General features: G+C 35.6%; 1 protein-coding gene across 1 annotated transcript in view; it reads left to right on the forward strand.

Annotated features, from left to right (window-relative positions):
- Usp34 (ubiquitin specific peptidase 34) overlaps positions 1-15,186 on the forward strand; it is a 178,177-nt gene that overhangs the window by 62,613 nt on the left and 100,378 nt on the right. The window contains exons 11-19 of the mRNA XM_038324438.2: positions 1,691-1,816; positions 1,991-2,120; positions 3,141-3,176; positions 3,621-3,751; positions 4,637-5,280; positions 8,103-8,317; positions 12,467-12,582; positions 12,669-12,796; positions 14,197-14,286. Of these exons, the coding sequence (XP_038180366.1) occupies positions 1,691-1,816; positions 1,991-2,120; positions 3,141-3,176; positions 3,621-3,751; positions 4,637-5,280; positions 8,103-8,317; positions 12,467-12,582; positions 12,669-12,796; positions 14,197-14,286 (1,616 nt within the window). The remainder of the gene's footprint in view (positions 1-1,690; positions 1,817-1,990; positions 2,121-3,140; positions 3,177-3,620; positions 3,752-4,636; positions 5,281-8,102; positions 8,318-12,466; positions 12,583-12,668; positions 12,797-14,196; positions 14,287-15,186) is intronic.

The following is a 15,186-nucleotide window of genomic DNA, read 5'->3' on the forward strand; positions in this document are numbered from 1 at the left end:
CTTATGTAATTCAGATTTCTACTTTTTTTCTACTTATTAAACAATTTCTCTTTCTGTTCTTTTTTTCCTTTTCTTTTTCTTTCTCTACCTCCCAACCCCCACATCCCCCAGTCAGGGTGTCTCTGTTTAGTCCTGGCTATTTTGTAACATACTCTGTAGACCAGGCTGACCTTGAACTCATAGATAACCACTGGCCTCTGGATCTCTATGAGTTCAAAATGCTTGAATTAAACATGTGTGCCACCACTACCTGGCTTTTAATTTTTTTTTTTTATCAGTTGGTTTTGTTTGTTCTTTGGTTATTTTGAGAATTTCTAGTGTCTTCTTTAAAATATTTGTAAAATTTTTAATAATCCGAGTAGAAGCTACCTGAAAACATTTTGCTTGTTACATGTTTTTAATATTTTAAAAAATTTTATTTATTATTTTTTTTCTTTCTGGGTTTTTGAGATAAGGTTTCTCTGTGTAAAATCCTGACTGTCCTGGAATTGTCTTTTTATTCCAGGCTCATTTCGAATACAGAAATTCATCTGCCTCTGCCTCCCAAGTGGTGGGATTAATGACATGAGCCACCCTCGCCTTGCTTATTTTTTAAATTATTTGTTTTTATTTCATGTCCATTCATGTTTTGTCTGCATGTATGTCTGTGTGAAGGTGTCAGATTTTCTGAAACTGGAGTCATAGGTAGCCATAAAATGCCATGTGCATGGTGGGAATTTAATCCTGGTCCTCTGGAAGAACATTCCGGCACTCGTTCTTATCTGCTGAACCATTTCTCTAGCCCCTTTTCCCTCATTCCTCCCTCCCTCCCTCCGTCCCTCCCTCTTTCTCCCCTCCACCCCCCCTTTTTTTGGTTTTGGTTTCTTGAGACAGGGTTTCTCTGTGTAACAGCCCTGGTTGTCCTGGAACTAGCTCTTATAGACCAGGCTGGCCTTGAACTCACAGAAATCTGCCTACCAATTCCTGGGATTTAGAACATGCTCCATCACCACCCAGCTATTCTTGGTTTTAATTGCCTACATTATAGTCATTTTTAAAAGATTGGTTTATTATGTATACAGTGTTCTGTCTTCAGACATACCTGTATGTCAGAAGATCTCATTATAGATGGTTGTGAACCACCAAGTGTTTGCTAGGAATTGAACTCATGACCTCTGTGAGAGCAGCCAGTGCTCTTACACCTGAGCCATCTCTCCACCCAAATAGCCATTATTTTTAGCATTGGTGATCATACCAAGGTTTAACACTCTAATACTTCATCACCGATCTATTTCCCCAAGCCCGTTAATTTTTTTTATATTAATGATATTGGAATTCTCTTGATATTAGAATTCTGAAAGCTTCTATTTGCTTCCCTTTTCTGACTATTAATTAGCTTGTAGTTTGTTTGGCTAAGATAAGTCAGTTAAATTTTGTTTTCAATTTTTAAAAATAGTGCCATTTATGCTATTTATTAATCAGTAGTCTTTTACCAGTATATAAAGTTTCTGTTGATTTTACAACCTAGCTTTTTCTAATTATTTTTTCAATAACAAGCATCATTTGTTATATCACAACGCCTAAATGCAATAGAGGATTATAGGATATTCAAGCTGGACTGGGAATGCAGTACAGTGGTACAACCTAACTTTTTCCATATCAGTAAATTTCCTTAGAGGAACTCGTTAAACTTTTGTTTCTTATTTTATAGCTGAAACACTGTAGTCGATATATTCATGACTTATTCCCTTCACTCATCAAGAATCTGGATCCTGTGCCACTTAGACATTTACTTAATCTGGTCTCAGCTCTTGAGCCAAGTGTTCATACTGAACAGGTAATACATTGAGAATAAATTCATATGTTTTGTTCCCTGCATGTTAGAATTTTGCATAATTGTTCAAATAGCTTAAGTTATAATTTATGTACTGTTTAAATTCATTTAGAATTTTTAAATTTCTTATATGTCTGTCCCGCCCGAGAGGCTCTAACCTTAATCTTTCTCTTTTAGACACTGTACTTGGCATCCATGTTAATTAAAGCTTTGTGGAATAATGCACTTGCTGCTAAGGCCCAACTATCTAAGCAGAGTTCTTTTGCATCTTTATTAAACACTAATATGCCCATTGGAAATAAAAAAGGTTAGTCAAATATATTGTTGTTTGAAATAACTTGTACTGGATTTTGAGTTTATTAATAAGGTGTCAATTATTTCCTGCTAGTGCAGTTTGGACACTCCTAATCTGAAAATTCATAACACTCCAAATCCGACATCTTTGTTGAATAAAGACATGTTGGTATACATAGACAGTCCTACATCTTTTCTAACTATCGCCATCTCATCCTAAGTGCACTACGATAATATGTAAAATTATTTTTAGCCTGGAATGGAAGGTTTGTATAAGAAGTGCTTAAATTGAGGGGCTGGAGAGATGGCTCAACAGTTAAAGATCACTGACTGCTTTCCCAAATGTTCTGAACTCAATTCCCAGCAACCATTTTTAATGGGATCTGATGCCGTCTTCTGTCATGCAAGCATACTTGCGAGGAGAGCACTCATATATATAAAATACATAAGTAGATTGTTAAAGAATTGTATGAATTAAAAATGAATTTTTTGTTTAGACTTCTAAAATCTTAGAGTTAACACAATCTGAGACACATTAAAATCCTATGCATTTTTACATAGATATTTAATAGGTAGTCGGAAGTTTGCCTTCATTTTAAGTGAGAGTTGGGACAGGATTTCTATTAGGAATGGGAGGTGTGCTCTGTATGGTTGTTGTTTTTCCTTTAACCTTCAAACAGTGCACATGTCTTGAGAGGTTGGTAAATATTCTCAGGTTTAATTTTTCTATCATGTGGAAAAGGTACATAATGTTTTTAAGATTAGAACGTAATAACCGTTCTTTTAATTTTGCATATCAGTTTTCTAACTTTTTTGTTGCATGTATGAATAATTTTGAAGGAATTTTTAAAACTTTATGCACTTAAACCCAGTTTTCTTTTGACATCATATACTACTGTTTTTCTGTGCAGATACCCACAGTAATTGACAGGTTTCCCTATCAGTATCTTACATACATAGACAGCGTCTGTATTGTCTCAGAGAAGGTCAGTCACTTAGAATGTTTTCCTCCTGTTTTTTCCTTTTCCTTCAGAGGAAGAAGAGCTGAGAAGAGCAGCTCCTTCACCTTGTAAGTCGAGACTTAGAAATGCATGACAGTGTGACTTGGAGTTTTTGTGATCTTTGAGCTTGTGGATCTTGTGTAGTGTATATATTTATGCAGTATATGCTCGAGTCACAATTTTATTTGAGAAAAAGACATTATTAAAATACTCATCTTGCCTTTTTGTTTTGTTTTCTTTTCAACTCTTGTAGTCTTAAACCTGCTAGACAGCAAATGACTCCACCACTGAGCTATAGCCCCACACCTCATCTTACCAGTTTTGCTTAAAATCATTAGTATCTAGATTTTAATTAAGATTATTTTTATCCTTTTTAGAAACAACACTTTTAGAGCTTGTAGTTTGGCTTCTTAACATAAACTTTGATAAATAACTCAAAGAATCAAAGTTTGGTGTCCTATCAGATGCATGTTAATTTAAATTAGAAATAAAAATTTAAAAATCCATTTTAGGGTCTCCTGCAGCAAGTCCTCAAAGTAGTGACAACAGTGATACACATCAGAGTGGAGCCAGTGACATTGAGATGGATGAGCAGCTCATTAATAGAACCAAGCACGTGCAACAGCGACTTTCTGACACGGAGGTAAGTGACGCGAGGTCTCTTGTATAGGATTTAGAAAATCTGTTTTAATTTGACCTGGGGATATAAATACCACTCTTCAATTTCTTTATGTAGGACTTTGGACATCCTTAGAGTTTTATATTTACTTTGTAGTTTTCAAAGATAATAATGTAGCAGCACTCGGGAGGCAGAGGCAGGCGGATCTCTGAGTTCGAGGCCAGCCTGGTCTACAAGAGCTAGTTCCAGGACAGGCTCTAGAAACTACAGGGAAACCCTGTCTCGAAAAACAAACAAACAAACAAACAAACAAAAAAAGATAATAATGCAGTATTATTGTCAACATTTTCAAAAAATTTGTTGTGTTGAGGCCAGCCTGAGCTACAGAGTGAGTTCCATTTTCAGAGCAGTCTGTACAGAGAAACCTTGTCTTAAAAACCAACCAGCCAACCAACCAACCAAACAAACCCCAAAACTTGTTGTGGGACTCAGAAGATGGCTCAGATGTAAAGGCACTTGCCATCAAGTCTGACAAACCAAGGAACCAGAAGAAGAGAACCAGCTCCTGAAAAGCTGTCCTTGACCTTCATGTGTACTCCATGTGCATGCCATAGCGCATTTCATAGAGACACTTGAAATAAATAAATGTATGTATACAGTGTGCTGCCTGCATGTATGCCTGCAGGCCAGAAGAGGGCACCAGATCTCATTACGGATGATTGTGAGCCACCATATGGTTGCTGGGAATTGAACTCAGGTCCTCTGGAAGAGCAGTCAGTGCTCTTAACCTCTGAGCCATCTCTCCAGCCCCGTGTAGTAATTTTTAAGAAAATATTAACACATATTATCTGCATGTCAGTTTCTCTCTCACTGTTCTGAATTTTTAAATATATTTGTTTATAAATATAGGAATCCATGCAAGGAAGTTCTGATGAAACTGCTAACAGTGGTGAAGATGGAAGCAGTGGCCCTGGTAGCAGTAGTGGACATAGTGATGGATCTAGTAATGGAGTCAACTCAAGCCATGCGAGCCAGTCAGCTGGTAGTCCTGGAAGTGAGGTGCAGTCAGAAGACATTGCAGACATTGAAGCTCTTAAAGAAGAAGAAGATGATGATGATCATGGTCACAATCCTCCCAAAAGTAGTTGTGGTACAGAACTTCGAAACAGAAAGTTAGAAAGTCAAACAGGCATTTGCTTGGGGGAATCCCAAGGCACATCTGAAAGAAATGGGACAAGCAGTGGAACAGGAAAGGACCTGGTTTTTAATACTGAGTCATTGCCTCCTGTAGATAATCGAATACGAATGCTAGATGCCTGTGCTCACTCTGAAGACCCAGAGCATGATATTTCAGCGGAAATGAGTTCTGCACACATAGCACAAGGTTCTCAGGAGTCTTGTATCACACGAAGCGGGGACTTCCTTGGGGAGACTATTGGGAATGAATTGTTTAATTGTCGGCAGTTTATTGGTCCACAGCACCATCACCACCACCACCACCACCACCACCACCATCATCACCACCACCACCACCACCACCACCATCATGATGGGTAAGAATGCTTAAAAATAAATGCTGTATTTGTGTTTCTTATAGTGAAATACTGCTATTACTTTTTCGGTTGCTATTTATTTTAGTTGAGTACTATTTAGGGGTAGTATAATGTAATAATATAAATGAAATTCTCAAATAGATAATGTTAATATTTTTGTTGTCAATTTAAGAAAATGCAAAATGTAAGGTAATGTGATTGCTGCTCGTGTACCTTAAGGCTCTGGGTTCAATCAGCACTGAAAAAAGTAAGGTTCACTTTAATTACATATTTTATTTAAGCAAGTAATACTTAAAGATCATAACCATATTAACTGATTTACATGTATTTTTGCCATTGCAGAGCTGGCAATTAAATCCAGCACTTTGCAAATGCCATGTAAGCATCTGCTACTAAGCTGTATCCATGACTCCCCTTAGTTTATATTGCTAACTTCACAATACATCTCTGTGTAATGGCCACGTGGGCATAACAAATGCTGTACTAGGCAGCATAAATTTGGATTTTCAACTCTTTTGTTATAGCTGTTCCCTAAAAGCACATGTAGGATTGCTTGTAGCAACTTGAATTAAATGTTGATGAAAAACACTGCCTTCTAATTTTAAGATTACTATTGTAAGGGTATCTGTGGTAAAATATTTTGTGTTTGTAAAGTATATCTATTGTATTTAACAATAAGTACTTCTGTTACTTATAGTAATAAGTAGGACTAAGTTTTTAATTTCTCTGTATTTTTTTTTTCTTTTCCAACCTTTTTTTTTTGAGATTGGGTCTCACTGTCTTCAGACTCACAGAGATCTGCCTTCATCTGCTTGGAATTCCAGGCTTGTGTCCAACCTATGCCTGTAAACCTACTTTTTAAAAAATGAAAACCAAAACATTCACGGCCAACATTCCTGAAAACCCTCTTTTTTGTTAAAAAACCAAACAAAAATAAACTATCAGGGGTTTATTGTGAGAATTTCATGGGCTACCATGATTACTACAAATGTTCGGTTTATCAGGATGAATTTTCTACGAAAGACTTGTTGTTTTGCTAAATTTTCCAAAATTTAGTTTAGTTACATGAACTAACTATAAATGTATTCATTTTAATGTTACTTCCCTTTTATTCTTATCATAAGGGCATTCAAGTTTTAAGGGCCTGTTTGTTTAATTTTTATAATGATTTATTTTCATTTTATGTGCACTGGTGTTTTGCCTGCATGTCACATCCCCTGGAACTGGAGTTACAGGCAGTTGTGGACTACAGTGAACCTGTGTCCTTTGAAAAACAGGCAGTGCTCTTAACTGCTGAGCATCTTCCCAGCTCAAGGCAGTGTTTCTTACTCTTGACACTATTGATGTTTTGAACTATGTGATTCTCTGGTTTTGAATTCTTAACTGTCTGAATGCTTCCTTGATATTGTTCATGGTTGCAACATCCTCAGCCCCTATCTGTGATGCCAGTATCCCTTCATTTGTAATAATAACAAAAATGTAACAATAACAAAAATAAAAGATGTAGTTAGACATTGTTAAATATCTCTGTGGAAGCCAAATCACCTCTAATTAGAACATTTGGCTACTGCCTCACATTATAGATGGTCCCTAGCAGAACTCATGATAATGACAAAATGGTAGCATGTGGATAAAATGAAGGTCCAGAGAGTACATTTAGTTTCAGAGATTGGATGTCTTTTATAGTACTGATCCACTCCCATAATAAATTAAAAACTCGTTAGTAGACCTTAAATGTCTACCCCAAAATATTGATAATTGAAATTTTCCTTATGGCTTTTCCATGTTCTGTATATACAGTAATATATAATATATATATATATATATATATATATATATATATATTATATGTCTTTGTATCAGTTCTGATCTCTTTTTTTATTTCGTCATTATGTCTTTGATATCTTGAAATATACCCAATGTGGTATTATTTAGAAATATGTGCCACTTAAGCAGTTCATTTTTAAGTTGAAGGAAATTGATTTGAAGACTCAAAGTTTTTTGGTGGTGCTGAGGATTAAACAGGGCATTGTTCATGTTAAGTTTGTGGTATACTGTTGATCCATACTTTGGGTCTTGTTCAGTTAACAACAACTTCCTAGATTGCTACCTTAAATTGGAATATTTTGTATTCTCTATGATATCATTTGATAATGTACTTACATGAACAAATGTAGAGAAAACTTACGGTTTCACATTTTGTGAAATTGAGTTTATGTAATAGTACATAACGTTTATTACTGATATTACCTAAAATGTTTCTTTTTGAAGTTGTAGTGAGGTATATTAATATTCATACATTATTGAATATAATTTTTATATGTTATAAAATTAACTTCCATATATTGGAGTCTTTATTTATAAATGTCTCAATATTATATATTGTTAAAATGTTTCAACCCAATTTCAACTAAACACCACATTGTTTAGTTTCTGATTGTGGAATAATTTGTGCTAAATGTTACCAAAGAGATTTTTTTAAAAAGAAAAGCTTATAGCAAAGTATAGTATCTTTAATCCCACAGTACCTATAATCCCAGTACTCAGGCTGAGGCAGGTGGATCTCTGTGAGTTTGAGATCAGCCTGATCTACACAGTGAGGCCCAGGACAGCCAGAGCTACATAGTGAGACCCTGGTTTTGAAAAATACAAACAAACAAACAAAAAGGTTTTCGATTAAGTTTATAGTTTCAAGGGCTAGGATACAGCTCAGTAGTAGAATGCTTGCATAGCCTGCAATGGGACCTGGGTTTAATCACTAGCAACAAATAAATAAATAAATGTTGGTAATTACTAAGTTCATGTTTTTCTGTGTGTTGTAGACATATGGTTGATGATATGCTAAGTGCAGATGATGTCAGTTGCAGTAGCTCGCAGGTCAGTGCAAAGTCAGAAAAGAATATGGCTGATTTTGATGGTGAAGAATCTGGATGTGAAGAGGAACTAGTTCAGATCAATTCACATGCAGAACTAACATCTCATCTTCAACAACATCTTCCCAATTTAGCATCTATTTACCACGAACATCTTAATCAAGGTAAGATTTTAAGTAAGTCAGTATTACCTTGTTCAAACCAGGACTAATTTAATTGCATGGTTAAAAAGAATAAACTGCTGATGTTATGTTTAAATGGTTGTGCCAAAATAACTTAAGCAATAGCTTTTTTTTTTTGTCAAGACAATTATTATGAACACTCCATCATGAGAGTAAATGACACCTTTTTGTTTGTTTGAGGTACTGGGGTCTTGGAAGCAAGGGCTTTTGGCATTGTCAGCAAGTATTGTGTTATTGGGCCAATATTTCATAAAATGATGTTCACCTCGCAAAAGCAATGCATATTAATGATGTATAAAACATTTTGTTTTTTTTTTTTCCTTTTTTCTTTTTCTTTTCTTTTTTCTTTTTTTTTGGTTTTCGAGACAGGGTTTCTCTGCAGCTTTTTTAGAGTTTGTCCTGGAACTAGCTCTTGTAGACCAGGCTGGCCTCGAACTCACAGAGATCCGCCTGCCTCTGCCTCCCGAGTGCTGGGATTAAAGGCGTGCGCAACCACCGCCCGACTAAAAATTTTGGAAAAATGTGATTATGATAGTATTGAATTTTAGAAATTTATGACCCACAGATAAAAAGAATGCAAAAGATCATCATATAGCATATAATTCCATTTATGTGAAGTGTCTAGAGTGATTAGAGTTATAGAGACAGGTTCAGAATGCTTGGAGTTAGGGAGGGCAGAGTTTCTCTTTATTTGGTAATGAAAATGTTTGAGAAATGGCTAGTTAGATCACTTTCAGTTGAACATAAGGAAGTAATAGAACCAGACCAGTTTTGAAGGAATCGAGACTGAGGTTAAAGAATAATAGAGCCATGCCTATAGTCCCAGTATTCAAGTAGGGAATATTAAACTTGAGGCAAGCCTGTACTATATAGAAAGCAAGCATCTATTTCCAAACAACAACATAACAATAGATGATGATGATGATTAAGTAGGATAATAAGGAGGAAAGAGAAAGAAAAGAAAAAGGTGAAATAATGTTTATAATCGTCAATTTAAAGACATTTAACCCTTTTCTTGATTATAAACCATCAGTACATACCAGGTTAGGTTTTGGAATGATAGAGTGTTACAATAGAAGAAAACCTGGTAGATTGGGTTTTTGGTAAACGATCACTGTCAGACTAGAGAAACAGTATTATTGTGAGTGTGTTCTTTCAAGGTAGTTTGAGGCCACCAGAATTAATTTGATGCCATGTTAATCAAGTTGTTACCATTCTTTTTTTCCCAATTTTTAAAAAATATTTATTTATTATGTATACAATATTCTGTCTGTGTGTATGCCCGCAGGCCAGAAGAGGGCACCAAACCTCATTACAGATGGTTGTGAGCTATCATGTGGTTGCTGGGAATTGAACTCAGAACCCCTGGAAGAGCAGCAATGCCCTTAAACCCCTGAGCCATTTCTCCAGCCCAAGTTGTTACCATTCTTTTGTCATGTATTTTCCTTTTAATTTCTAGTTTTTACACTTTTACTTTATGAAGTTAGAAATTAAACTAAATTGTTGTATAATAATGCTCCAAACTCATATTAACAAAAGTATTAATATTCTAATGAATCTCGTCAACTCCATTGAGATAAGCAGTTAAATTTCTGTATGGAAGCCAGGTGTGATATATGCTTATATTCTCACATTATCAGAAGGTTTATACAGAAGGATTTCTGTAGCAGAATAATCTGAGGTTAGCTTGGGCAGTATACTAAAACACTTTTCCAAAACAACAACAGAAAACTTGGACAAAAGATATGAACAGTTTCTTTATAAAAGAAGAAATGATTATAGTATATTTTACGTGTGTTAGTACTATACATGCATCAGAATGCGTAAATTTAAAGAGTGATATTAAAGAATGTACAGTGATGGGACTGGAGAGATGGCTCAGTGGTTAAGAGCACTGACTGCCTTCCAGAGGACCTAGATTGAATTCCCAGCACCCAGAGTGTGTTCACAAATGTCTGATACTCTAGTTCCAGGGGATCTGGTACCCTGTCGCATGCATACACACAGATAAAACATTGTCTTTTAAAAAAATGTACAATAGTTGAAAGTTCATGAACAGTATAAAATAATGGCTGCTTTGGAGAACTGTTGTTTAGGAAATCTGATTTGTTATATTAGAATCTTTTGACTAAATTGTCTATTTGAAGTAAATCATCCAATACTTTTTTTGTTTTATTTTTGAGACAGGGTTACTCTAGCTTTGGAGCCTATGCTGGAACTCACTCTGTAGACCAGGCTGGCCTTGTACTCACAGTCTCTGCCGAGTGCTGGGATTAAAGGCTTGAGCTACCACTGCCCATCCCAATATATTTTTTAAAAACAGATTTTTATTTATTTTTATATGTACTGATGTTTTGCCTGCAAATATGTCTGTACACAATGTGCATGCAGTGCCAATGCAGGCCAGAAGGGGGTGCGAGACAGACCCTCAGGGACTGGAGTTACAAAACAGTTGTAAACCACCATGAGGGTGCTGGTAATCAAACCTGAATCCTCTGGAAGGCAGCCAGTACTCTTCACTCTCTCTCCCTTTTTGTCCAGGATCTTTTTTGGGGATAGGGGGGTAGCAGGGTCTCACCAGGTAACTTTGCTGACCTGGAATTCACAGAGATCCCACCTGCTTATGCTTCTGAGTGCTAGAGTTAAAGGTATACAATATGCCACTATGCTCAACCTTTTCCTCTTTTTTAAAGAAAGAAAAACTAAATAAATAAAAAACCAAGTGTTCTTGTGTTATGATGATTGTGTCTTTTGGGTATATGCCCAATAGTGGTATAGCTGGTCTTGAAGTAGATCAATTCCCAATTTTCTGAGAAACTGCCATATTGATTTCCAAAGTGACTGTACAAGTTTGCACTCCCAACAGAATTGAAGGAGTGTTCCCTTTGTTCCGTGCCCTTGCCTGGTGCAGCTGTCACTTGTGTTTTTGGTCTTAGCCATTCTGACAGGTGTAAGAGTCATTTTTATATGAATATCCCTGATGGCTAAGGATGCTGAGCATTTCTTTTAAGTGTTTCTCAGCCATTTGAGATTGTTCTGTTGATAATTCTGTTTAGATCTGTTCCCCGTTTTTTAATCATGTTATTTGTGTTGTTGATATTTGATTTCTTGAGTTCTACATATATTTTGGAAATTAACCCTCTGTCAGACATGGGTATGATGAAGTTATTTTCTCGTTCTCTAGACCCCTTTTTGTACTTTTGACAGTGTCTTTTGCGAAGCTTTTCAGTCTCACGCCGTCCTGTTTTAGCACCTTCGCGTTCTTCTCAGGACGTGGCTCCCCGTGCCCGGTGCGTTAAGGCAGTTCCCCATTTTCTCTTCTGTCAGATTCAGTGTATCTGCTTTTATGTTTCAAGTTTTTGATCCACTTGGACTTGAGTTTATTCAGAGTGATAGATACGGAATTTTTTTGGAACTCCTAAAAGTGGGAGCTGGAGCTGTCTCTGACTCTTGTTCCAACTTTTGGAACCCTTACCCTCTTATTGGTTTGCTTTATCAAGCCTTCAACTTGATATGCCGTGTTTGATTGACACCCATCTTTGAATAGAAATGGAGGAGGAGGTGATGTGGGGATGTAGAGTGGAGGTGAGGTTGGAGGACTGGAAAAAGGGGAAACAGCAGTCAGGCTGCAAAAATAAATAAATAGATAACAAAAAACTAAGGATTTTTTTTTTTTTGTGACAGAGTTTCTCTGTAGCTTTGGAGCTTGTCTTGGAACTTGCTCTGTAAACCATGCTAGCCTCGAACTCATAGAACTATGCCTGCCTCTGCCTACATTGCTGGGATTAAAGGCATATTCCACCACCGCCCGGCTCATGATTAAAGTCTTATTTCAGATAAGTTATCTATATGCTTCATAAGAGTTACAGGAATTCATACAGTTCTCTTGTTATGATATATTCATGTTTATTAAAATTATTACAGACAATAGAACGAAAACTATTATTTTACTTTAGTCTTAATTATAAACAGACCTATTGCTGTTTGTTCATTAGTGAAGTAATTGCTAATATTTTGTAATCTCAAAGTTTATTCGTAAACTTTTATTTGGATTTGCTCATTTACAAATTCTGTCATTTCTGATTACACTCCACTGTCATCTTCTATAATGTTTTGTCTTTTGTCTTTTAGGACCTGCAGTTCATAAACATCAATTCAACAGTAATGCTGTGACAGACATTAATTTGGATAATGTCTGCAAGAAAGGAAACACTTTATTATGGGATATAGTGCAAGATGATGATGCAGTAAGTTGTATAATAAATCCAGAAGGACTTAAAAATTGCAACAAAATGCAGTCAAGATAGGTAGTAACTATATATTTTTTTTGTAGGTTAATCTTTCTGAAGGATTAATAAATGAGGCAGAGAAACTTCTCTGTTCGTTGGTTTGTTGGTTTACGGATAGACAGATTCGAATGAGATTCATTGAAGGCTGCCTTGAAAATTTAGGGAACAACAGGTAAAGAAGAAATACAATTTTTTCTTGTTGAGTAACAGTTTTTTCTATGCTCTTGTATAGAATGGGTGTGTTTTCATAGTGTTTACTATATAGATACAGTCACCTCTCAGCTGTTGTGATTTCCATGTTCTGCTTAGGGATATTTTTCTTAATAGTCAGCACTGTCTCTCAGTGGTAGTTCTCTTCTTATTCAACACCCAGATCAGCTACTCTCTACCATAAGCAAAGGATTAATAATACTATGTTGTATTTTTTCTTTTAATGATTAGAGTGCATTTATTTTCTAAATAATTGGATTCATTATGATACTTACATACATAACTTATCTTTGATACTGGCAGCACAGTGTGTGTTATTTTGTTCAAACTGCACTTAAAGTTCTTGAACGTTCTCATATTGTATATAAAGAAGCCGAAGAAGTGAAATTAACGTATCTAAAAACAATCATTCTAAGGAGATAATGGTTTTTTGTCTCAACTTGTATAAAAGAATGAAGTTAGGAATTCATAGAGTTGAGTACATAAAATATATAAAGTTTTTTTGTCATTCATACTCCAGTAAAAGATTTTTTTACAATGTAGAAAATGTTATTTATCATCAAACACACCTATAATCCCAGATCTTGAGAAGCTAAGAGAGGAATTGTAAATTTGAGGCCAGTCTGAACTAAATAGTGAGACCTTGTTTCTGCAAAAGTAAAGAATGAGACCAGAAAGAGGGCTCCCTCTCTGACATGATTGCATGTTTCTGTGAAGTCTGGCACTAAACCAGTCCAGTCACAGACGGCCTGTTTCTGCGTGGTGATTTTGTAAGTAGCAGAGCAACTTCCTTGTTGCAGTCTTTTAAACATCAGCTCTCCATACAAGGTTTATTTTGAAAAGAAAGCACAGGTTGGTAAAGGTGCTGCTGCCACACTAAAAACCAGAGTTTGTTCCATTTGACCAACAATAGGGAAGAGGAGAACAGACCTTTAGAGAAGTTATCCTCTGGCCTCCACATGTGTCTTGCGGCATGGGAGACAAACACACACACATTTTTGTTTTTTATTTTGTTTTCATCAAAAATGGTTTCTCTGTAGCTTTGGAGCCTGTCCTGAAACTCATTTTGTAGACTGGGAGGATGGTATCAAACTCCCAGCCTTCTGAGTGCTGGGATTAAAGACGTGCATCACCACAACTGCTCCCTAAGTCTTATTTTAAGTCTTGGTTTGAAAATTTTGATACTTGAATTTTTGCCTCCAAACATAAATAGGCATTATGAACAAAATTATTTTTGTAAGGATGTACTTCTGTGTAAAGTACATTAAGAACTTTTACGTTTAAGATTCTTAAGGACTGAATTTCTGTGATACTCTAGAGTTGCTTGTTTTATTCTATGAATATGTATTTTTACTGTTTCAGATCAGTAGTGATTTCACTTCGTCTTCTTCCAAAACTGTTTGGTACTTTTCAACAGTTTGGTAGCAGTTATGATACACATTGGATTACAATGTAAGTGAATAAAAGATACAAAATACTTTTTAAGATTTTTTTTTGCAAATTATATTAACAGACTTCGTAGTAGCTTTTTCTGTGCCTAAGGAGAGAAATTAGGTTTTATAATTTAAATATTTTGCTACTCTTTTCTGTCTTTTCTCCATATGAACATTATTTATTTATAGGTAAATTTGTTTTCTTTGTAGTTTGAAATACTGTAGCATTTGATGCTCTAATTTTAGGGAGAAGGCATGTGAGACAAACACACACACATTTTTGTTTGTTTGTTTGTTTTTTTTTTGTTTTCATCAAAAACGGTTTTTCTGTAGCTTTGGAGCCTGTCCTGAAACTCATTTTGTAGACTGGGAGGATGGCATCAAACTCCCAGCCTTCTGAGTGCTGGGATTAAAGACTTATTTTAAGTCTTGATTTGAAGATTTTGAAACTTGAATTTTTGCCTCCAAAATATTATATGTGACCACTGCAGAATACTGAATATGATCTGCAGTAAAATAAATATTCACGTTGTCTTAGGTTTTCCTTTCACTAGATTATGGTACAAAACTGCCTTACAGTGATAATCTTAACTCTACCTTATTATTCCCTTATACCTATGGAGATTTATGATTAATGAATGTTAAAATAATTCCTTGAAGGGTAGTACATTGATAGGAAAAAGCTCTGCGCTTCTATGCTTAGTACTCAGCAATTGGTGTATCATGTATATCTCACACTCTAATCTCTTAGGCTTTTTCTTTTGGTTTATGTATTGTTTTTGATTTAAGACAATCTGACTTTGTTGCCTACTTCACTTGGTGCTTGCTCTGTAGCCAGTTCTTGCTCATAGTGAATTCATCAGGTGGTCTCCAAAACAAAGGAAAACCAAATGAGTATTTTTGTCCCCTCATGGGTATT

Source organism: Arvicola amphibius, chromosome 1 (genome assembly GCF_903992535.2).
Source record: "Arvicola amphibius chromosome 1, mArvAmp1.2, whole genome shotgun sequence".
Classification (NCBI taxonomy): Eukaryota; Metazoa; Chordata; class Mammalia; order Rodentia; family Cricetidae; genus Arvicola; species Arvicola amphibius.